This window comes from Hemicordylus capensis, chromosome 14 (assembly GCF_027244095.1).
Source record: "Hemicordylus capensis ecotype Gifberg chromosome 14, rHemCap1.1.pri, whole genome shotgun sequence".
Classification (NCBI taxonomy): Eukaryota; Metazoa; Chordata; class Lepidosauria; order Squamata; family Cordylidae; genus Hemicordylus; species Hemicordylus capensis.
This window is the reverse complement of record NC_069670.1, coordinates 16,418,533-16,443,189: the sequence shown is the minus strand read 5'-3', so window position 1 is coordinate 16,443,189 and position 24,657 is coordinate 16,418,533. Positions and strand designations below refer to the sequence as shown.

General features: G+C 52.3%; 1 protein-coding gene and 1 pseudogene across 1 annotated transcript in view; both read left to right on the top strand.

Annotated features, from left to right (window-relative positions):
- Positions 1 to 21,155, top strand: part of NTRK1 (neurotrophic receptor tyrosine kinase 1) — a 39,273-nt gene extending 18,118 nt beyond the window's left edge. The window contains exons 9-17 of the mRNA XM_053279023.1: positions 1,590 to 1,607; positions 2,370 to 2,428; positions 3,156 to 3,258; positions 8,508 to 8,654; positions 9,432 to 9,562; positions 9,965 to 10,137; positions 15,055 to 15,295; positions 18,019 to 18,177; positions 20,508 to 21,155. Of these exons, the coding sequence (XP_053134998.1) occupies positions 1,590 to 1,607; positions 2,370 to 2,428; positions 3,156 to 3,258; positions 8,508 to 8,654; positions 9,432 to 9,562; positions 9,965 to 10,137; positions 15,055 to 15,295; positions 18,019 to 18,177; positions 20,508 to 20,693 (1,217 nt within the window). The 3' untranslated portion in view covers positions 20,694 to 21,155. The remainder of the gene's footprint in view (positions 1 to 1,589; positions 1,608 to 2,369; positions 2,429 to 3,155; positions 3,259 to 8,507; positions 8,655 to 9,431; positions 9,563 to 9,964; positions 10,138 to 15,054; positions 15,296 to 18,018; positions 18,178 to 20,507) is intronic.
- A 2,671-nt stretch (positions 21,156 to 23,826) lies between these two features.
- LOC128337726 (uncharacterized) lies at positions 23,827 to 23,944 on the top strand (annotated as a pseudogene).
- The last annotated feature ends 713 nt before the right edge of the window (positions 23,945 to 24,657 follow it).

Genomic DNA, 24,657 nt, shown 5'->3' with positions numbered 1-24,657 from the left:
CTAGCAGTGTGGCCCAGTTGCAAAGTATGGAGGGTTTCTAGTTCGTAAATTGGAAGGTTTTTTCCTGGACTTGGGGATCATATACCCCCAGATATTATCCAACATTTCTCAGGGGGAGAATATAAGAGGTAGAAATGCTGATGAATTTCTACTCTTGAATTTCCTCCAGATTTTTTAATGAGGTTGTTTTCCTCAGCATTGTAGCTGGCTTTCCAGAATTGTCTTTTCTCCTCCAGAATGATCCTCATTCTGGGGGGGAAATGAAGAAGAAAACCAATAACAGACAACCACCATTGAGAGAGGGCAGAAAGAAAGGAGAGTGCTTGGATTGCGGCTTGCTGTGTGTACAAGGGAAAGAGAATCTCTCCACAAGTTGTGGCTGATAGAAGCAATTTAATTTTATCACCAAGCAGATGAACAAAACCATGTTCTTTCCAAGATCATTGAAACAAAGTCCCTTGTTGTCTGGACAAATGCTACTTTCTGTGGTCTAGAGACACAAAATGTGCATTTCCAAAGTGTTCTTCCAAGCACTTAAACACTGATTTGAAGGGGAAAAGGGAGATTTTTGTTCATGCATTTGGTGATAAAATAGATTCTATTAGCTGCTTGTGCAGCCTTTAACCCCCCCCCCCAGAACTCTTGGTTCACCCCACCCCCCGCTGAGCACGCTCCTTCAGATATTCTGGAGGTCTGCTTCCTCTGTTAGCTATGCCCCCAAAGAGTCATCTATAGATATGCAAATTATTCCTGTGTGTGAAAATTCGAGAATGAGAAATTGTAAATGGGAGGAGATACATTCGTGTAAGCATTCTGTCCTCCAAGCAAAGAAGATAGATAGACAGACAGACAGACAGATATTAAAAAGTGGTTTAGGAATATTCTCATCCATGTTTAGGATGAGAATATTTTCCCACGAAGAAGCCCTCCTTTTATATATTTATCTATTTCAGGAACTGGATGGTAGAAGATGGAGAAGAAGGGAATGGGTGAAGGGGCATGAACAGTGATGAGGTGCATGATTTGGCGGGGAGGCGGACTGGCACACCAGAAGCTCTTTCAGATAGCTACTTTACCACGACTTTACTCTGGGAGGGTGTGTGTGTTCCGATATTGGCCAGATTTACCTGGAAGTCCGTGCAATATTTCAGAGAGCACTTCACACACGATTCGGGCTTCTCCCTCCTTTTTGGAACCTAGCCTGATTTATGTCTGGGGTTTAAAAAAATCCACTTTTTGCGTCAAAGTATCCGTGATGCCCCGAACTCACACGTGTTCAAGAAGTGTGGCAACTTTGGCTGTCCCTCCTGCTTGACTCGAAAGACTGATGTAGAGGAATGTAGTACTGACTTTGACAAGCGCCCGACAGTTTTTGTGGTTCACTGGGTCCTGGATTGGGTTGGGGTGGCGGCAGCTGGGGTGTGTGTAAGTGTGCGTGCATGTGCATAAATCACATGATATGGCGGTTCATAAACGACGTTGCAATTCAGCTTTACGGGGCCATTGTGGCTGAGTGTGGAATCTGAACCTTGAAGGCTCACGGTTCTTTCTCTTTCTTTTCTTCTCTCCCTCGCCACCTGCTGCATCAGTCTCGCTGCCGCCGATCAGTGAGTATTTCGACATTTCCAGCCTCCCTTTGCACCCTGACGGAGGGTGGGGGGGAGGCCATCAGGGCAGAGCTGGGCCAGACCCAACTGAAGTGGGTTGGGGAACTTCAGATCCCTGAAGTGGGTTGGGGAACTGTAGATGCATGAAAAACAAGCAGTGGACGGGCATTTCATTTCTGGGCTCTGTGATTCAGGGTGACTCCAGAGGGGGCTGGGCAGGCAAGCATCCCCTTGGATGAGTAGTTCACCCCCTCCCCACTTGGCCCCCATTTCTGTTTCAGAAGTCTAATATCTGGGGTCTTAGGACAAAGGGCGGCATATACATATCAATAAATAATATATGGGACGCTGCTGACCCACCTATAAAGGCACTTTTGCCCCTTCGGTGCCCACCCTCAGTTTCTTTTCTGGTGCTGCCACTGGATATACGGATACGGATATGGATGCGACGAATATTGATATACCGCTTGTCAAAAAAAGTCCCCAAAGCGGTTTACACGGCTGTAAATAAATAAACAAAATGCGACTGGGCACATTCTGGCCGTTGCATTAGAACACAGGCCGTGGCCAAGGTGGGCATGTTGTCCGAATCGAGTCCGAATCAGAGTCCAAGTCGAATCCGAGGAAACCCTGTCCGGTAGATTCGGGGGTGAGTGGGTGGGGGGAGTTGCTCAGCTGAGAATGAAATGCTGTGCTTGCCACAGCTTGAAACCCGCCTGCGTGAGCACATGCGGTGACCTTCTGGGCTCCCTCCCCACCCAGGTGACAAGAACAGCACTTCAGAAGGACCGGTGGAGACTCCGGAAGAACACACTTTCGGGGTAAGTCCTGGGAAATGGGTTGGCCGAAGTTGGTGCCATTCACGGGCTGCCTTGTGGGGCGGAGAAGCAATGTGGTGGGATGACGTGTCACATGTTGCGAGTGAATCTCACATTCTGGGTTTCACCTCGGCTGGATGCCGCAGCCTGAAACCTGCTTTCACATCCGGGCTCCAAACAGAGCACATGGAGTGAGGTTCAGAAAAGAGTGCTCTGAGCATGTGCCAAGTGCTTTCTGCTCACAACTCTGCTCAGCAGACTGCATGTGAGTGCCGTAAGATCTTCCCTTTAAGGGATGGGGTTATAGCTCAGAGGCAGAGCATCTGCTTGGCATGCAGAAGGTCCCAGGTTCAATCCCTGGCACCATCTCCATATAGGGCTGGAGAGACTCCTGCTTGAAACCCCGGAGAGCTGCTGCTGGTCAGAGTAGACAACCCTGAGTTAGGTGGGCTAATGGTCTGACTCAGTATAAGGCAGCTTCTGAGGTTCCTACAGGCAGTTGCTCTCCTCCTGCTCAATATAAGGGCGCAATTGCTTTAGAGGTGCCTGTTGGCCCAGTTAGCTGGTGGAATTCTCAGACTTAGGAGGAAATCCCACAGATTTCTTTGACCTTAAAGTTCTTGCTCTGTCATGGCTTCCTTGAGGATGCCGTCTTCCCAAAGTCAGTAGCAAGGACAGGCCTTCTTCCAGCATTGACAAGTTCAGCCTCTCTTTCTTGTCCTTCCTCCAGATCACCGTGGCTGTAGTACTGGCTGTCTGTGCTTGCATCTTCTTGTCCGTCATGCTGATCGTCCTCAACAAGTGTGGCCAGCATTCCAAGTTTGGAATTAACCGTAAGCCTTACTCGGACTCGGGATGGGGTCGGGGTTGTTGCTCAGTGGCAATGCATCTGCTTTGCATGCAAAGGGTCCCAGGTTCAATCCCTGGCAGCATCTCCAGGTTAGGGCTGGAGAAAACTCCTGTTCAAAACCAGGGATGTTCAAATCGATTCAAGTGCGAATAGATTTGACTCGAATCTGGCTGATTCCAACGATTCAAATTCCAATTGAATCGCTGCTATAAAGGGTAATTCAATTCAAATTTGATTTGAATCGATTTGACGATTAAAAGTAGAATAGAATTGGCCTGTTTCGGCCCAACTGGATTTGGATTTGAATCGAATCGACCAGTTTCTATTTGAATTTGAATCAAATCTGAAAATTCGATTCATGCACATCCCTATTCAAAACCTTAGCTGCTGCCAGTCAGTGTAGACAATATTAAGGCACAAAAAGGTCTGACTCAGTAGTAGGCAGCTGACATCTGTCAAGTGCTAATGGGGGATGAGATCTTGGTCAGCACCCAAACAAACTACTCATTCAGTGGAAGGGGAAGCCAGTGTAGTATAGTGGTTAGAGTGCTGGAGTAGGACTGGAAAGCCCTTAGTTAAAATCCCCCTTCAGCCATGAATCTCACTGGCCCGGTTCATATTCTCATGTGAATCTATGTTTCATGTGGGTTACCTACATTCGCGTGATTGTGTGAACCCATGCCAAGATGGATTATGGCCCGAGATGAAGCTGAGATTGTGTGACATGGGTTCACACAACCACACTAATGTTGGTAGCCCACATTGCATCTAGATTTGACTCATTGTGTGAACCAGGCCACGGGGTGACTTCTGGGCCAGTTGCTGCTCCCTCAGCCTGGCCTACCTCACGGGGTTGTTGTGAAGATAAACATAACCATGCACATCACTCTGGGCCCCTTGGTGGAAGAGCAGGATACAAATTTAAGGATAAGATGAAGATAAGGAAGCTGTCCTTTGTGACCAAGTGACATGAGGAAGTTCTCCTTCTCTTGTGTAACTGGCTGATGATGATGAGAGCTGAAAGGGGCAGCCATTACTCTTCGTAAGGGAGAGTCTAGCAGGCCGTCAGAGCCCCACATGGCCACAGAAGAGCCCTCTGTGTCAGCCTCATCAGGTGCAGGAGAGCTGGTCTTGTGGTAGTGAGCATCAATTGTCCTCTTTGCTAAGCAGGGCCTGCCTTGGTTTGCATTTGGATGGGTGACCACATGTGAGCGAGGTAAGATATTCCCCTTAGGGGGTGGGTCCGCAGCTCAGTGGAAGAGCATCTGAGATCCCAGGTTCAATCCCTGGCAGCCTCTCCAGGTAGGGCTGAGAGAGACCCCTGCCTGGAACCATGGCTTGCATTTGGATGGGAGGCCACATGTGTGTGAGCACTTAAGTGACAAGGCCGCTCTGGGAAGAGCACTTGCCTGCTTGCCTGCAGAAGGTCCCAAGTCCCCTCCCTGGCAGCATCTCCAAGGCAGGGCCGAGAGAGACTCCTGCCTGCCACCTTGGAGAAGCCGCTGCCAGTCTGGGTAGACAATCCTGAGCTAGATGGACCAATGGTCAGACTCAGTCAGAGGCAGCTCTCTGTGTTCTGATCCCACACCCTCTTTGTTCAGCTATTCAAAAGTCGATCCTTTCAGCCATCCAAGTCAACCCCATCTGCCCCGTCCCAAATTATGGCAGTTCCTGATCTCCAGAAGGGGGAAGAGGAAAACTCCGCCTGGTTGATAAGTGGGTGTGTGCCACCGTCCTTTGTTTGGTTTTTTAAAAAATGGGAAACAGATTCCCACCCAGAATTTGGCTTCCTCGCAGTTCCAGGGCTGGGCACCACATTTCCCTCGTCCTGCACGACTTTTCGGTGCACAGAGATGGCCGCATTCACCTCTACCTGCCCACCGGTGTGTGTGTGTGTGGGAGGGGGAAGCAAGGAAGCACCCCCACCCTGAGAGTGGAAGATGAAACCAGTTGCTATGGGAGGGAGGGAAGCAGCCGGCTCCCTTCTCTCTCCCCCCCCACCCCCCGCCATTTCATTAGCGTTTCTCCTCCTCCCCCTTTAAGTCGGGCATCAGCTGCTAATTCACTGCTGGAATTGATTCAGGCTGTAAATGGGTTTGATCTGCCTGGATCACCCCCCTGGGGCTGGGGGAGAGAAGCAGCCACTTGTAGCAGCCTCATGCTGCTGCTGAAGCCAGATGCCCAGAGCAGTCGCAGCAGGTCCACCCCGGGGGCTCCTGCTGCCAGCCTCAGCCCGCAGATCTAAAAAGCCAGCCTTGGAGTATGTGTGCGTGGAGGGATTTCGGTGTATAGGCAGTCACTGGACCCCCAGTGCTGGGTGGAGGGGGGAAAAACAACAACTAGCCCTTTCACTACAAGGCAGGCCTCTCAAAAATAAAAACCACTGGGGTGACGCCGGCTTCTGTGTGGGTGAGCTGGCCAGAAGCACCTGTAAGCAAGATGCTTCCATTCTGGGTTTGCTCTAAGCGGGGGCGTAGGGGATGGGGCCCCCTATGGGGCATGCATCTACTCTGCATGTACTCCCAGTTTCCCTCCCTGGCAGCATCTCCAGGTAGGGCTGGGAGAGACTCCTGCCTGCAACCTTGGAGACGCCGCTGCCAGTCAGTGTAGGTGATAATGAGCTAGATGGACCAAGGGTCTGACTCAGTATATGGCAGCTTCCTATCATGTACCTATGCTATCCATTTTTGGGAATGAGGTCATAACTCAGTGGCAGAGCATAACAACAACAACAACAATATGAATACTACGACGGTATCTTTAATTTTTCTTTAGTTATCCTAGACCCTTGGAAAGGGCCCAAATATTAAAGTACAAAATCCAGTCAATAATATCTGATAGACTGTGTATAAATAGCGCCGTCGTCATCTCCATCATCAAGTTATTAATGTTATTAATATTGAATAATATTTTTAAGATAATATAAATAAACTTTAATTGTTAGCTGCCCCATAACAAATTATTCTCCGCACAGCACAACATTTTAAAAAAATCCAATGAAATCACATAAAACATGCCAAAGAAATTACAAGACAACACGGGGGGGGGAGACAAAATTCGATACAAAACATTCTTTTTTAAAAAAATCAATTTTTAAAAGCATGAGTGGACAGAAAGGTCTTCACTTGCTTTGCCTGCAGAAGATCCCAAGTTCTTCAGGTCGAAGTAGGAACGACTCCTGCCTGCAACCTTGGAGAGGCCGCTGCCAGTCAGTGCAGACAATACTGAGCTAGACGGACCGTGGGCCTGACTCAGTATACACCAGCTTCCTATGCTCCTGGGGCGGGGGTGCATAGTTAGTGCACCCTCACTGCCGTCAGGTGCACTACTCTGCACTGGGGACCCCACTTCTGCCTGCGTCTGCATGCCAAATGCAGGGGGCAGGGGCAGGGCCAGGAGCGGAGGCGTGGCCTCTCCAGTGGGTGGGCATCCACGCCTGATGCCAGCAATGCCTCCTGTGTGGGTGGGAGGGGCAGGTGGGAAGAGGAGTGGCCAGTGCAGGGAAGCAGGCCCAGTGGCGGAGGAGGGCAGGCGTTGCATCCACGGGGGGGGGGGAGTCAAGGGGGCACTCTGGCACCCCCCACACCCCCCCATGGCCCACGGACATTGGTCCTCCCCTCCTTGCTCAATGGTGGCTCCTCCATGGATTTGATTCAAGAAAATCGCTCCCCATACCCCTGAAGAGGGGAAGCGATCTCCTCCTTCTCAGCCTGTAGTGCCGTGCTGGTTGCATTTTTTATTTTTATTTTTTTGCTTGCTCATTGTGGATTTAGGGTGGGAAATGTGAGGTTTCCAGCCCCTTCTGTGCTGAGCTCTCTTGCCCCTTTGCACCCCTTGCCCGCCCCCCGCACCACACCAAGCTTTATGGATTTGGAGTAATTATCTTCACCCGCCACAGGCTGCTGCAGTCAGGCAGGCTTGCTGTGACGTTGATGAAGATGCATGGGGTGAAAGGCTTGCTGGTTATGGACCCTCTCGCGGTAATTACTGGAGGCTTAAATGTTCTCCTTACTGCTCCCTTGCCAATGCCCTCCTGCTCATCACCGGGGAGGGAAGGAGGGAATTGCGCTGGAGATCCAACACTCTCCACCAAGGGACAAAGAAAGTTGTTCGTCCCATGGACCCACTGAAAGGAATCAAGGGGTCACAGGGCCGTCTATCCAGCAAGCCCCCTCCCCACCCCCACAGGTCGCTTTATGCAAGCCAGCCTGGCTCAGCAGCAAGGAGCGAGAGCTGGTGTCTTGCCGAAGACGACTTGGGCAAGAGAGCCAAGACCAGAGCAGATGGCTCTGACACTAGCCAGTCTGACCTGGGTGCTTTCCAGATTACCCGCTCAACAGCGGCACAATGCTTCGGTTACGGGCAAATCGCATTCAAAACATAAATAGCAAAGCGCCCAGCAGGGGGAGCCGTCCCGCAAAAACGAACAACCAGAAAACACAGCAACCTTTTTACTCTTATAGCAATAAATCGCAGCGATTAAATCAGAAACAAGGCATCGGAGATGTGAACGGCACCTTGCTGTCCGCGTCGGGACTGCGGTGTCACATTACAGGAAGTGTGGAAGCACGCTTCGGAGATACGCTGTGACCCCGTTGCGGGGTCTGATCTGGAAAGCACCCTGGGCGTGCCAGAGTGTAAGCCAAGACTCGATGTCTGGATAAAACAAACCAGTCAATAACACCTGTCTGACTGTGTAAAATAATGATGATGATGATGATGGATGATGATGATGATGCTCAGCCGGGTGACTACACCACCTAGGACAGACGAAAAAGGATTTGGGGGAGCCCTAGGGGGCTGTGGCGATTTACATAAGTGGCACAATGGGGAAATGCTTGACTAACAAGCAGAAGGTTGCCGGTTCGAATCCCCGCTGGTATGCTTCCGAGTCTATGAGAAACACCTCTATCGGGCAGCAGCAATATAGGAAGGTGCTGAAAGGCATCATCTCAGACTGCGTGGGAGGAGGCAATGGGAAACCCCTCCTGTATTCTACCCAAGACCACCACAGGGCTCTGTGGGTGCCAGGAGTCGAAATCGACTTGACGGCACACTTGACCTTTTCCTTTAGGGGGCTGTGGATGCTCTGGACGTCGGCCCCCAAGTCCAGTGGTCAGAGCGCCTCTGCCTGTGTGGCCTGTTCTATCCAACAGGCCTCCCTTGGCTCGTCTCCGCCACTGGAGGGGTTTGCCAGAGCGTCGCTGTTTGTTTCTCGGCTTTCTCCCACAGGGTCCGCTGTGCTGGCCCAAGAGGACGACCTGGCCATGTCCCTGCAGTTCATGAACCTGGGCAGTAGTCCCCTTTCCTCGGCGGAGAGCAAGCTGGACGCCCTGAAGACCAACTTCATCGAGAACCCGCAGTACTTCTGCAACACGTGTGAGTCCTGCTGCAGGGTGGGGAAGGGGTTCAACATCACAAACACAAATCACCGCATGGAAAGAGATGCGTGGAAATCAAGAGCCAACACAAAAGGAATGAAGGACCGGACTTATGCATGGAGTAGACAGAGGGAGTGGACAGAGAGAAATTTGTTGTTCCCCTCGGGGAAATGCTTGACTAACAAGCAGAAGGTTGCCGGTTCGAATCCCCGCTGGGGCTATATCGGGTTAGCGATACAGAAAGATATCTATCTATCTAAAAAAATTCTCAAAAAGTACAATGAATATAGAAAAAGAAAGCTTCATTTTTACTCGGCGAAGACTCAAGGAAACGCTAACAATCTAACAAAAGCCGTGATCTTGCAATAAGCCTATTTGCATAGGGGTACTTTTAAAGGGCAATGCATTCTGTACAACTTTCTTTCTTTCTTTTCCTTTTTGGTTTCTGTCAGAGGCCCCTCATAATTTGAGGCCCGAAGCTGTAGCTCAGGGCTCCCCAACCTGTGGCCCTCCAGATGTGGCTGCACTACAACTCCCATCACCCCCAGCTACAATTTAGTGTGGCGGGGGATGATGGGAGTTGTAGTGCATCAAAATCTGGAAGACCACAGGTTGAGAAGCCCTGCTGTCGCCCAATCAGAGTGTGCTTCAGTCCAGCCCTGGGGCCTGGCCCTGGATACTCTCTATTGGCTCCTCCACGCCCAGCCCAAAGGAGCCTCCAGGTGGCAGGAGGTTACCTGCTTGGGTGAAGACAGAGTCCTCTTCCTCCTCGCAGGTGTCCACCACATCAAGCGCAGGGACATCATGCTGAAGTGGGAGCTGGGAGAGGGGGCCTTTGGCAAGGTCTTCCTGGCAGAGTGCTACAGCCTGAGCCCCACCCAGGAGAAGATGTTGGTGGCTGTCAAGGTGAGAGGCGTTGGGCATCGCTTTGGGCTGCAGAACTGTGTGTGTGTGCGCATGACACCCTGAAGTGCTCTGCATGCAGCACTGAGCACGTGGACTTTCCTCTATAGGCGAAGTATAGGTATAGGCCACTGGAGGGATGCTGTGCTGGGGATGGAAGGGGCCAGTTGCTCTCCCCCTGCTAAACAGAAGATCGCCACTTTAAAAGGTGCCTCTTTGCTCGTTTAGCAGTCTCCCATCCAAATGCAAACCAGGTTGGGCACTGCTTAGCAAAGGGGGGGCAACTCACGCTTGCTGCCACAAGCCCAGCTCTCTCACTCTGGGGGTGGTGGTGTCCTGCTTGGTCGCCACTGCTCTCGTTGACCAGAATGCGCTCCTTTCCTCTTCCTCCTCCTCCTCGTCCAGACCCTGAAAGAAGCGACGGAGAACGCCCGGCTGGATTTCCAGCGCGAGGCGGAGCTGCTGACGGTGCTGCAGCACGAGCATATCGTGAAGTTCTACGGGGTCTGCACAGACGGCGAGCCCCTCATCATGCTCTTCGAGTACATGAAGCACGGAGACCTCAACCGCTTCCTCCGGTGGGTAGGCTGGCGCTTGCTCTGCCCGCGCCTGGAAAAGCAGGGGGAGGAGGAGGAGAAAATGCCGGGGTGACACATGAGCGCACTCGGCAGGCCCACCACCTGGTGCTCGTCTGCACTGCTGTGTGTGCTCAGGCCTGGTCGGCTACCGGCTTGCAGTTGTTTTTCAGGGACTGCGTCCCTCTCTTCCGGGGGGGGCAGGCAATAGAGTCTCCAGCTAGGAGGGAGAGAAGTCCCTCGGCAGGTTTTTGTCTGTATCGCTATATCTCTCTGTCTACAGTCATCCCTTCGCCAATCGTGAGGGTTCCGTTCCGGGTAACCTCAGGGTTGGCGAATTCACAGTTGGAGGGCCATTGAAATCAATGGCAATTGGAAGGTTAGAGGAATCAGGGTTGCGAAAGGACCGTAAAATACAGTAAAAATTAGGGGGGGATCCCTCAAAATCCCCCCAATTCACCAGGAGTCAGTAAGAGGAGTGAAGAGGACCCTGCAAATGACCCTGACCCCCCCAATGACCCTGACCCCCCAATGACCCTGACCCCCCAATGACCCCCTGACCTCCAAAAATCATGAAAAGCCTCTCAACTTTGCCAAAAAAAACCCCCCAAAAAACAAAAAAACAAAAAAAAAAAACACCTCGCCAAACCACAGATACGCAGGTCACGGTTGGCGAGACCTGCCACAATTTCCCAGTTTGGGATACTCAAAACCCCCGATTGGTGAAGGGATGACTGTATCTGTTTTTAATTTTTTTGTACATTCATATTCCTCTCTCCCTCCAAGGAGCCCCGAGTACATGGTGATGTCTTTCCTCACAACAGCCCTGTGAGGTAGGCTAGGCTGAGAGGGAAGGGGACTGGCTCAGAGTCACCCAGTGAGTTTTGTGGATGAATGAGGATTTGAATTCGGGTCTCCTTCCATCCCTCCCCAGTCCTAGTCCGACACTCCAACCACGATGCCACATTGGCACACAGATGTGCGTGAGATAGCCAGAATCGCTACGGCTGGGTAACACGATGCATTTTAAACACGGCACCTGGCTGTGGCCGTTTCGGACTTTTTCTGATGTCCTTGTGGTGGAAGAGGCAGCACTCAGAGACTAACGGAAAAGCTCATGCGATGGTTTAATTCTGCATAAGCTTTTGTCGGTGACCACCCACTTTGTCAGATGCTGCAGAAACACAGTACAACCGTCCGTTGAGAACAAAGCGTGGAAACGTTAAGATTCTGAAAGGGACAGGGGTTAAAAATGCATTGAGTGGAATCCTTCTAATGTGACACAGAACCGTAGCCTCTGTTTAATTCTTGACTAACGCAGTCACATTTTCTTCCATATTCTAGTCCTGCTCTTTCATAACGTGTACAGTTCCCAGTGCCACCTTAAGTGGCGCAGCGGGGAAATGCTTGACTAACAAGCAGAAGGTTGCCGGTTCGAATCCCTACTGGGACTATATCGGGCAGCAGCGATACAGGAAGATGCTGAAAGGCATCAGCTCATACTGGGTGGGAGGAAGCAATGGTCAACCCCTCCTGTATTCTACCAAAGACAACCACAGGGCTCTGTGGGCACCAGGAGTTGAAATAGACTTGACAGCAAGCACAATTTGTGGTTCCCAGAGTGGACCTTTTAAAGCACATACACACTCAAGTCCATGCTCCTGTCCCCCTGCAAGCTCAAACACACACCTACACATGCATGTTTCCATACCATCCACTCTATGTATAGAGTGGCAAAACAGCGCATAAACTTGAACTGTAACTGAACCGTAATTATCCTGTGTATTTCCATACCGCCCAAAATATGCCTCTCTGCGTGGTTTACATCATCCCTGGGCAGTCACATCATAACTAACAGAATAGTTACATAATTGACATAATTACCTCATTAACAGGCAAAGTGTTAAAGGTCTAATTAACTTCACACCAACTTAAAAGAAAATGGCAATCATCTGTAGGGTTGGTAAAGTAAAGTTGTGCCGTGGAGTCGGTGTCGACTCCTGGCGACCCCAGAGCCCTGGGGTTGCCTGTGGTAGAATACAGGAGGGGTTGACCATGGCCATCACACTTGGAAACTGGGTCGGACAAGTTGTGTGTGAGCGAAAACCTATTTGGAGGAGGGAGAAACGCTCATGTATGAGGGAGGAGCAATCCAGCTCCTGTGCCCAGTATTTTAACAAGGTCGGAAGAAAAGCCATCCTGCCCACCAGCTCCTCGCTCACACATGATCACTGCCCCATAGGAACATAGGAAGCTGCCTTCTACGGAGTCAGACCCTTGGTCCATCGAGCTCAGGATGGTCTACCCAGACTGGCAGCGGCTTCTCCAAGGTTGCAGGCGGGAATCTCTCTCAGCCCTATCTTGGAGAGGCCGCCAGGGAGGGAACTTGGAGCCTTCTGCATGCAAGCATGAAGATGCTCTTCCACTGAGTTATGGCCCCATCCCCTCAGGGGAAGATCTTCCAGTGCTCATGCATGCAGTCTCCCATTAAAATGCAAACCAGGGTGGACCCTGCTTAGCATTGGGGACAGTTCATAAGAACATAAGAACAGCCCAGCTGGATCGGACCCAAAGCCTATCTAGTCCAGCATCCTGTTTCACACAGTGGCCTACCAGATGCCTTGCCACCACAAGATCAGCTCCAGATCCCTTCCCATCTTTCTACTAAGCTGTTTGCTGGCTCATGGTCGAAGTTCCAGAGTACATTCAGCTCTCGGCACTGGGGAGCACAAGTGTCCGACCCAGTTTCTGACCATGTGGCTTGCCCTAGCGTGCATGTGCGTTGACAGATACCCAAGCCGCGGCAAAAGAGAACACCTTCTTTGCCATGAGCCCCACCGCCCATTTAGATCACCTGCTGAGGTCCGCCTGCAGTTGCCGGCAGCTTGTCTGGCGGCTACTTGGGGGGGGGGGCCCTTCTCCGTGGCCGCCCCGAGACTCTGGTGTGCGCTCCTTGCTGAAATAAGAGCTTCCCCGTCTCTGGCAACTTTTAAGAAGTCCGTCAAGACCTAGGCTTTTAATTAGACACTGCTGTAATCGTTTTTAACATTGTTTAAAACCCTTGCATCGTTTTGAACCTTTTCCTTTTGTTTTGTCCGTATCGTCTTTTGTCCGTACCATCTTTTGTTCGGATTGTCTACCGCCCAGTGATGCACGTTTTGGGCGGTATACAAATACGTCAAAGCAGTAAACAAATAAACACCTAAAAGCACATGCAGAGTGGTGAGTGCACATGGACACACAACCACGCGGCCACCCGAAGACGTGTCATCACTCCGGTCACAGCCACGGCAGGGTCCTCCGTGCCTCCCAGCACCCTGCAATGTCTCGTGGGCTGTGATGCCGAATTGTCCCGACTCGGTCCTCTTCTCCCCCCACCCTGCCCTGCCCCACCGCCTCTTTCCTTCTCCTGCTCCATTACTGCAGCCGCTTAGACAGCCCTCCCCCCCCTCCCCTGCTAATGCAATCTTCCCCTGCAATATTGATTAGATTAGCTGTCTGAGAGGCTCAAATTGAGGGAGATTGGCCATCAGCTGGAATAAGCAGAGGCTCTTTCGATTGGCCCCCCAGGTATTGCCAATAGACAGGAGCTGCCGAGGGCCCTGCTTAGCATCCCCGGGACGACCTCCGAGACATGCTGTTGATGGTTATTGTGATCAGACTTGGCATTAATGGCTGTGCTTTACCGGAGAGCTGGGCTCCTCTCCGAAACCTCCTCATCCACCACTGTCAGCCGGGCTTTGCGTCAAGGGAGGAGAAGGGAGGCCACCTTGGGAAGAAAGGTCTTGGAGAAGGAGGCTGGTCTGGTGGGAGCAAGCAGGACTTGTCCCCTTAGCTAAGCAGGGTCCGCCCTGGTTGCATATCAATGGGAGACTGGAAGTGTGAGCACTGGAAGATCTTCCCCTGAGGGGATGGAGCCACTCTGGGAAGAGCAGAAGAAAGTTCCAAGTTCCCTCCCTGGCAGCATCTCCAAGAGAGGGCTGAGAGAGATTCCTGCCTGCAACCTTGGAGAAGCTGCTGCCGGTCAGTGTAGACAATACTGAGCTAGATGGACCAATGGTCTGACTCAGTATATGTGGCAGATTCCTATGTCCCTATGAGGAAGCCTGGGAGCAAACTCCTTTGGGGACCAAAGAAAGTGGCCTTGTGTTGAACCAGACCGTTGGTCTGTCTAGCTCAAGATTGCCCAACACTGACTGGCAGCGGCTTCTCCAAGGTTCCAGGCAGGCGTCTCTCCTGGCCCTACCTGGAGATGCTGCCAGGGACTGAACCTAGGCCCTAGCGTAGTGGTTAGAGTGTTGGACTAGGACCGGGAAGACCCGAGTTCGACTCCCCATCAAACCATGAAACTCACTGGGTGACTCTGGGCCAATTATGTCTCTCTCAGACTAATCTACCTCACAGGGTGTGGAGGATAAAGATAAGCATTTATGCCGCTCTGTTCCTTGGAGGAAGGGCAGGATAGAAATGTAAAAATAAAATATAAATATAAAATAAATAAGGACCGAATATTATTGTGATCGATAACAACAGTACAGGTGTAGATGCTCGTGCTTTCTTTGAAAACTGTGCCACACCTGTACGGGATGGCCAGGGCACTATTAAACACACTGGATTTTAATGACCGAATAAAATTCTCTCTCTCTCTGTGGATTGGGTGACAGAGGGACCCTTGCTTTCTGCCCAGGGTTTAGGACCAGCTTGGCTGCTAATGAAACAAATGGGAATTGGGTGGCGGGGAAGCATGGAGATTCCACGCTAGGGGGGCTTTGATGAGACCGGGGAAGGGTGCCCCAAAGGGGTCCAGAAGAGAGAAACCGACTTAGGCCAGAGTGAGGAACTGTGGGCATTGTTTCTGGCTCCTCCCCACTCCAGGTTGCTCTTCGACCCAATTGAGACTGATTCGATGTCTCCCTACAGGTCCCACGGACCAGACGCCAAGATCCTGGATAACAGGAACGGGCAGTCCTTTGGCCAGCTGACCCTCAGCCAAATGCTGCAGATTGCCACGCAGATCGCCTCCGGGATGGTCTACCTCGCCTCCCTGCACTTCGTCCACCGGGACCTGGCCACCCGGAACTGCCTCGTGGGGCACAACCTGGTGGTGAAGATCGGGGACTTCGGGATGTCCCGGGACATCTACAGCACGGATTACTACCGGGTAAGGAAACTGGAGGACCTGCCCTGGAACCGATGTGTGTGTTCTGTAGTTCAGGGGTTCTGAAGGCTGGGTCCCCAGAGATGTTGGACTACAACTCCCATCATCCATGGTGGCTGGCGAGGATGGGAGTTGTAGTCCCACCACAGCTGGTGGAGAGTCTTGGGCGGGCCACCCTTGCTCTAGCTGATCTGCCTCCGATATCCCCATCTGCAATATGGAGCCACATTTGGGCTCTGTGGAAATACGTTAGCACAGATGCTTAGAGTAGCTCTGTCCTGTTTCCAGAACTTGGTCAGTGCAGGTCTTGATTGGGACCCGCTTCCCCAGCTCTGCGTCTCAGCTTCAGACGTCGGCGTCTACTCCGGCTTGAGACATATCAAACGAGGAAGAGGGCCCCTGAGCATGTACAAAGTGCATTTCCCCCCCTGCAGCCTGCCTCTGGGGACCAGGGAAGGGCTTCCAGCCAGTCAGTGCTTCAGCCGCATCACTTGGCGTTTTAGGAACTGGCTCCGGGGAAAGCAGCCATCTCTCCCCCACCCTCCGGGGCTGTCCTCTTGTAGCTTTCCAAGCAGCCTGACCTACAGAAAAGGAGTTGTGGTGGAGAGAGCTTCAGCTGCTCACTGGGGTGGCCCAAGATGTTACTAAAGGGAGAACATAGGAAACTGCCGTCCGCTGAGTCAGATCCTTGGTCCATCTAGCTCAGTGTTGTCTACTCTGACTGGCAGCGGCTTCTCCAAGGTGGCAGGCAGGGGTTTCTCTCCGCCCTATCTGGAGATGCCGGGGAAGGAACCTGGAACCTTCTGCATGCGAGCTCTTCCCAGAGCGGCCCCATCCCCTAAGGGGAAGATCTTCCAGTGCTGCTCACACATGTAGTCTCCCATTCAAATGCAAACCAAGGCAGACCCTGCTTAGCAGAGGGGGCCAATTCATGCTGGCTCACCCGGCCAGCTCTCCTCTCCCAATGCTGCCTTGCCCCACATCCCTGGTGGGGCCAGCCCCCTTTCAAAGCTGCATCGGGTCAGATCGGTCCCCAAGAGCCGTCCGAAGAGGTCAGGGGTGGGTGGGTGTGCAGGCGTCTTCCGCCCTGCTGGTTCCCCAATGACCTGCCACCTGAAGCGACCTGCTTCGCCTCGCCTCGTGAGAGGGCCGCGCCTGCAGCAAAGCTCTTTCCTGGTCTTCCGGTGCCTCTTTCTGGGCGCCACGCGACCCTCACCCAAGAGCTCTGGTTGCCGCCTCCGGTTGCGAAGGGGCTGGAACCGGGGTGCCCCCGTGGGGCTGCACGAGCGGGCAACGACGGCCACCCTCGGCCGCTCCTCGGCCCCCCCGATGCTTCCGACCCGAGCGCGCCCTCTTCTCCCTCGGGGGCTCTGAAGGGATTCACCTCCCTGACAGGCAGGGAGTCCAAGGGGGCCACTCCTGATGATCTTTTTCCCTTTTAGCTCCTGCCCTGGCCTCTCATGCATATTTAACGGGGCCTGCGGTGGAAAAACCTACAAGCACTTAGTCAGTGGAAACACAGGAGGACGGGCGGCCGGGAGGCAGGCAGGCAGGCTGGGGAGCTGCCATTAAATGGTTAATTAAAAGGGGGAGATTGAGAGCGAGAGAGAGAGAGAGCAGTAGGGAAGTTGGAGAAGGAGGCTGGAAAGTTCCCCCTTTCCCAACAAAGAGCAGTCTGGAGTACGGACGTGCTGTCTCTTTCTCTTAAGTGCACTTACAGTAACTCTCCTGAAGTCAGGATGAGGGCTGGCTAGTGGACCGGGGGACTCCCAAAGATGCCCATTCCGAATGCCTGGCTCAAAGAGAGGCGTCCACTGCTTCTTCGGTCACCGGGAAGCATAGTGGTGCCGTCCAGAGCGGCCGCTGCAGTTTCTAAGCACAGGAGCCCATTTCCAACCCAGAAGGGGATCTCTGAGTAAGGCTGCTGCTGAGCAGCAGAGGAAGCCGCCATATACTGAGTCAGACCCTTGGTCCATCTAGCTCAGTAGTGTCTACACTGACTGGCAGCAGCACGCCGAGGTTTCGGGCAGGGGGTCTTTCCCAGCCCTACCCGGAGACGCTGCCGGGGAGGGACTGAAGCTGTAACCTTCTGCATGCAAAGCAGATTGTCTTATATCTGCTTCCCTTGTAAACACAATGAACCTTATGAAGGTTTAAAGGTCAAGTGTGCCGTCAAGTCGGGGTCGACTCGTGGCGAGCACAGAGCCCTGGGGTTGTCTTGAGTAGAATACAGGAGGGGTTGACCATGGCCTCCTCCCGCACAGTATGAGATGATGCCTTTTGGCATCTTCCTATATCGCTGCTGCCCGATATAGCTGTTCCCCATAGTCTGGGGAACATACCAGCGGAGATTTGAACCGGGAACCTCTGGCTTGCTAGTCGTCCTTTCCCCGCTGTGCCATCAGGTGGCTTAACTGGGAGATTTATGAAGACTCCTTTCAACTCCATTTCATCCCTCTCCTTTCTTTCCAGTCTTCCAGTTTCTTTCTTCTTTCTTGCCAGTCTGTGAAGACAATCCTGAGTTAGAGAGACCGATGGTCTGACTCAGTATATGGCAGCTTCCTACGTTCCTACGTACGGCATAGTAGGAGTGATGTGGTGGGTTTTTCGAAACATGAATGGTGTGTGGCTGCCAATGGATTGTTGTCACGGGTGCTATCCGGACAGAAATGGCCTCCTTCCACCACCCCCTGCTCACCCCTCACTGTCTTCCCCTCTCCCTGCAGGTTGGGGGTCGGACCATGCTCCCCATCCGCTGGATGCCCCCAGAGAGCATCCTCTACCGGAAGTTCACCACGGAGAGCGACATCTGGAGCTTCGGAGTGGTGCTCTGGGAGATTTTCACCTATGGCAAGCAGCCCTGGTACCAGCTCTCCAACACGGAGGTATGGGGTGGCGTCGAGGAGACCCGGGTCTCATGGGCAGGGCCTGTTCTCAGAGCTTGGACTTCCCCAAGCCATTCCCTTTCAGCCTTGGGGAAGTCCAAGCAAGGGGTAGTACTAGAAACCTTGGGCCATGGTGTAGTGGTTAGCGTGTTGGACTAGGACCGAGGAGACCTGAGTTCAAATCCCCGCTCAGCCATGAAACTCACTGGGTGACTCTGGGCCAGCCACTTATCCCTCAGCCTTAAACCTACCTTGCAGGGTTGTTGCGAAGATAAACAGAAACCATGGACACCCCTCTGGGCTCCTTGGAGGAAAAGCGGGATAGAAATGCAAACAAACAAACAAACAAACAAATAAATGTACAGCTGGTTTTAGATCCACCCGGTGATATTATATTTCATTAGGAAAGCAGGTGTTTTAGGGTAGCATCTAGACTAAATAAGTCATGACTAAGCCCCATTGAGATGCACAGGTCTAAAAGTTACTGGTAACTTGTCTCATTGGTTTCAAAGGTTCACAGTCATGACTCACTTAGGCTGGGTGCTACGCTAAGAAAACAAGAAACAGCAACGGTGAGCTAGATCAGCTTGCTTTCTACTAAGGCTTCATCAACGGGGCCTTCCTATGGCAGAAGAGTGCCAGCATCTGAGCCCGCTGGCTTTTCTTTGACTCAAGCCGAGTGGTGCCTCTGCCTTAATTCCGCAGTCTGGATTCTTATGGTCATCAGCATTCCAGCCCAGGCAAAGCCTTGTCCTTGAGCCAAATTCCACTTCTTCCCTGACCCCTTTCCCATCCCATCCTGGAAACAAGAGCCCATGTGCTCTGAAAGAAGGCAAGGCCATTTCAGTACCATGGACAGCTCTGTAGGACACTTTCCTCCCACTGCAGTAGGCGCGAGACTGAGCTGCTGTTGTTGTTGTTGTCATCATCATCTATATATATAATTCTCTAAGGCATACCCGTGGCTAATCCCGTGTGTGGCAGCTCTTGCAAGAGTTTGTGAGCAGAAGCACCTGATCGGGAAGTGGGATTCCATATGCAGATAGGGAGGAGGAGCCTGTGAGAATAAAAGCACCGTGATGATTGGGCAGTGGGGATTCCATATGCTGATAAGGAGGAGGAGCCTGTGGCACTGTGGTGATTGGGCACTGGGGATTCCACATGCAGATAGGGAGGAGGAGCCTGTGATGGTTAAGGTCAGTTGGAATGCAATGGTTACTGGTCGGAAGATGATTGGAGAAGACAGACAGAGGGGTAGAGCGAGTGGAGGAGAGAGAAAAAGGAGGGAGAGGAAGAGAGAAAGAAGGACGGGCCTGAGCCTGTCAGCGGCCTGAGGGGAGGTCTCTGGGGATAGGGGGCTGCAGCTTGACCTAGAGGTGCCAGCAACATTGCAGCCGTGGCCAAGAGGGGTGATGGAGTAAAGGGATGGAGGAGTGACCAAGAGGGGTGAGGGGGATGGAAGCAACCGGATGGAGGAGGAGTAGCAGGAGTGCGGCTCAGGTGAGGGTGGAGAGATCTCTGCGATCTCTCAGAGGGGGGCTGTGGCAGGGGGTGAGGGGAGATGCAGATGCTCTGTACAGGTTAACCTAGTTATCATCTGTCTATCTATCTGTCTATCTATCTATCTATCTATCTATCTATCTATCTATCTATCTATCTATGTATCTAATTTCCATGTCTCTCTATAGACATCTCTAGGTAGTGTGCAGATTAAAAACACCACAAATATTAAAACAGTCTAAAACAGTTAAAATTCACAAAACTTAGAAAACAAGATCTCAGATAAAAACATATTAAATGTAAAAAAAACCTTCAGCTAAAAGCCTGAGAAGGCCGGTACGTCTTGAGGATTTTCCTGGAAACAAGCAGAGAAGGGGGTGCTCTTATTACAACAGGGAGCCTATTCCAACATTAAAACGCAATGACAATGAAAACCTTAAATTGGTAGGAAACAAATTAGAATGACTGTGCCAACGAATATAAGCTAACAAGTCTGACAATACAGATGCATTTTCAAGAGCTGCTTTAAAACAGCCCGAGATGGGGAGGCTCTGATTTCATTAGGGGGCTCATTCCAGAGCCCCACGGCAACCCTAGAGAAGGCTCAGCTTTGGGTCGCCACCAAACGAGCTGGTACTCACTGCAACATGAACACACACACACACACACACACCCGCCCTGGTGATCTTAATAGGTGGTGGGGTTTGTGAAGAAGAAGGCGCTCTCTTAAATACCCTGACCATGAGCTCCAGCTACCCTTCCCTGCCTAGAGATTGGAGGCCTTAAAGGGGCTTGAACTGCCTCCTGCTTCTGTCTCTCCCTCCCTGCAGGCGATTGAGTGCATCACCCAGGGCCGAGAGCTGGAGAGGCCCCGGACCTGCCCGTCTGAGGTCTACGACATCATGCAGAGCTGCTGGCAGAGAGAGCCCCAGCAGAGGCAGAACATGAAGGGCATCCACAGCAGGCTGCAGACCCTGGTCAAAGCTCCTCCTGTCTACCTGGATATCCTCAGCTAAAGCAGGAGGAAGAGAGCGAGAGGCCGGCCGGCTTCTCCATCCAGCCAGGATCTGCCTCCCCAGTCCGAAAACACTCTCCCTGTTCTGTGAACACCAGCGATCCTACTGGGGTAAGGACAAAGCTGGTGCCCCTCCACGCAACCTTCCCCCCTGGTTTGAATCTGGGCAGTGGGGAAAGATGGCACCTCCTCGGTCTTGTCCAAGAAAAAAAAGCTCCGTCTGCCTGAAGCGACCCTGACACACGTGCAGAAGAAAGGGAAGCTGGTGAGCTGTCTCCATTTCGCTCCCTTTTGCCCTGGGAGATGGACTGAGGTGTGGAAACGGCGCATGAAAGGCGTCTTTCGCTTCCCGGCAGAATGGCCACTTGCTGTCCTCCGAGCCACAGCTCCTCTCTGTCTTGCTGCTTTGGGAGGTGAAGGGGACGGTTTACACGCTGGGGGGGAAAAGATTCCTGTCACTGTGGGTGGGGTGGGGTTGTGGGGTGAGGTTGTGGGGTGGGGGGGAGGGAATGCCGTGCTGCTGCTGAGAAATAATTATTTATTGTTCTACACTGTAAATCTTTCATTATTGTACCAATTGCTTCTTCCCGGCGTGTGCCGAAGCTGAGCCGTGGGGTTCAGCAGGCTTTCACGCCGTGGTGTGTCTTTCCAGTCGAAAGCTGAGGTTGGGCTAGGGAAAGGTGTGTGTTGAGAAAGCTCTAGAGAATAGGGCTGGCTTCCCAGGTACTGAGAAAGATGGACTGGTCTGACCAAAGCCGAAGCTCTCCTTGAGTCCTTCTGGATAAATGTCGCTTCCTAATTAATCCGGAAGTGTGTTTAATGTAGGCTGAAGCCAGGAGAAGTCACCTCAAAGGGAGAACCACCATCCTGGTCCAGAGAAGAGCCCCATCTCCCCTTTCTGCCTCAGAGGCAGGGATCCTGCGAGACGCAGGCCTCAAGCGGAGCTGAAAGAAAGAGCTTAAGGCCCTTGAACCAGTGGTGGCTCAGCATCTCTGTGTGACTGAGGCAGGGGGGTCAAATGTTGCTTCCCCCTCGCACTTGCTCTCCTCTTCCTCTTTCCCTGTCTTAAAAAGTGGGGGAGGTGGGGCAGGAGGGCATCTTGCTGCCTTGCTTGCACCCCAAATAACCTGCTGCTCCAAGTGCCCGCCTCACCTCGCCTCATGGAGAGACCGCCCCAGAACCATACAAAGAGTTTTCAGGACAGCAGGAGCAGGGTCAGTTGTTTTGTCTCTGTTGACTCAGAGACCCTGAGGCAGGACTTCCCTCTCACAGGGAGTCACTCTGCTGACGGTGGAACCACGGAAGGTTAGAGTTAGAAGGGACCCTTAAGCTCTTCTGGTCCAACCCCTGCTCAAGGCAGGGGAGTGCTGTAGTAGCCCTGTCATTCCAGATGCCCACCCACCAGCCTCTGGGGAGCTGATTTCCTACTGGAAAAGCTGCCCTGAGTGACACAAGGCCTCATCCCGACAGAGTAGTGTGAGCAAGGCCCCTAGCACCGGGAGCTTTGCCAGAAATCAGGCTTTACCGTCGGTTTTCTGCGAGGCTTTCCTGTGAGTTCGAAGTTGGCCCCAAAACCCGATGCCAAAAGTGGATTTTTAAACTCCGGATATAAATCAGGCTAACGCGGGATGAAAAACTCGAAGTTGTGTGTGAAGTGCCTCCTGATCGCTCGCAGGGACTTCGGGGTAAATTTGGCCAATATGTGAACGCACCCCCTCCATTCCGGAGGAGATGCGAATGAAAAGACGGGTGTGGAAAACGCTGAGGCTGCCGCCTCCCATCCCTGATGCGAAATGCCAAGACAATCATTCACCCCACCAAACATTTTTGGATCAGTTTATCTTCCAACGCCTTAGGCGGGAATCTGGACTCGGAGGAGGCGATGTTTGCTTCGGGACTCCGGCCGCAAGCCAAAACTTTGGATCTGGGGCCTCTCGGGGGGTTGATGATATACTGTTCACCTTTCGTGTCTAAGCACTTACTGGGTTTGTGTCGAGATTATATTAGACGCTGTGTGCAAGCGCGTGAGTGTGTGGGCTCCCGGTTCAGAGCCTTCCCCAATTTGTGCCATGTAAACCCATCTGTCAGGAGAAATGCGAAGCTCTGGGCGAGGCGTGTGCCCACGCTGGAACTCCTGGCAGCAGAAAACTGTCTGTCTGCCCTTTGGATGCCAGTGCTGAAAAGAGACCGTGCTCAATAATAAAACAAACTCGGCTGTCAGATTCGCTTTGGATCGGTGGAGACGGATGTATCTGCAGGGTTGGCAGTGTTTAATTATTTTAACTCGCTCGCATCCTCTGTTGGCCAGTTGCCTTCTCCAGGAAAGCCAAGTCACCTCCTTGCATGACCGGCTCATCCGATCATGAAGTCAAACCCAAATCCTAGTTCTATGCTGTAGTCAAGAGAGTAGAAACGGAGTTACCCACCATCGGCTGTTTCAGCAGTTGTTATGCAAAAGCCCCACCCAGCCGAACATCTCCTCTTGCATAGGAACATAGGAAGCTGCAATATACTGAGTCAGACCATTGGTCCATCTCGCTTAGAACCATCTACACAGACTGGCAGCAGATGGATTGCAGGCAGGAATCTCTCTCCGCCATATCTCGGAGAAGCCAGGGAGGGAACTTGAAACTTTCTGCTCTTCCCAGAGCAGCCCCATCCCCTAAGAAGGAGAATATCTTATAGTGCTCACACTTCCAGTCTCCCTTTCATATGCATCCAGGGCAGACCCTGCTTAGCTAAAGAGACAAGTCAGGCTTGCTACCCCAAGACCAGCTCTCCTCTCTTCTCCCGACACTTGTTCTGCAGCAGGAGACACAGGAAGCTGCTTTGTACTGAGTCACACCCTTAGCCCATCTAGCTCAGTATTGTCGGCACAGACTGGCAGCAGCTCCTCAAGGTTTTAGGTAGGAGTCTCTCCCAGCCTTACCTGGAGATGCTGCCAAGGAGTCACCTGGGAGCATCTCTATGCAAAACAGACGATCTTTTTCTTTTCTAGCCAGAAGATTTTGGACTGATTTGTGGAGGGCAGGTCCTTCAAGCTTTCTAAACACCATGGGCTACTGTTTGGATGTGTCACTCTGTGGGCATGTTGCAAGCAGAAGGAGAGGTGACCCATTGAGACCCCTGCCATCGCCAATAGCCACAGCACCCTGAAAGCACCCGATCCCAACTGATCTCAGTAGTTAAGCAGGGTCGGGCCTGGTTAGTACTTGGATGGGAGACCCCCATTAACACTGGGTGCTGTGTGGCCCCTGCTAACAATCAAAAGCATGACACATCCGGTTCGAATAGGGTGCTATTTCAAGGCCTCACATGTTGCTGTGAGTGGGCGGTCTGATGGCTGGTTCAAACAGACCCTGGGATCGGAGTATGCCGAGACCAAAGCTCACAGTTGCGGGAGAATGTAATGTCCAAAGTACAACAGGTCCGCAGTACTGCAAGGGAGTCTCTCTACTGCCCAGCTCTTTAAAACAAACAAACAAAAATCACACACACACGGCATGAGAAGTGAACCCGAACACACACAATGTGATTAAATAGAAAAATAAATTCCCGGTATTGCAGAGGCCTAGAGCGGGGAAGCTGAATTGCTCATCACTCATTATAGCACCGGTGGGGGGGGGGCCAACACAAGAGATGCCCTTGGCAATGATGTGGCATTCATTGGGGCAGCCTGAGGTGAAATGCCCAATGCTGCCATGCCCTACAACCTCTGTGGGGGCCAGTTCCCTTTCAGAATCAACCTTTGCAAGCTCCGAAAATGGCATGGGGGGGAGGGGGGAGGAAAAGTCGCTAGCAGACCCCTCTCCCCTCCCCTCCCACCCCACAAGCTTTGCAAGGAGTATGTGGAGAGGTGTGCTTGCATGGGTCAAATCCGTTCTGAAGAACGACTCCAATGCTGGCTGCGGGAGAGATTTTGCCACCCAGGCGGTGCTCCAAGAATCTGCCACCCGAGGCGAAGG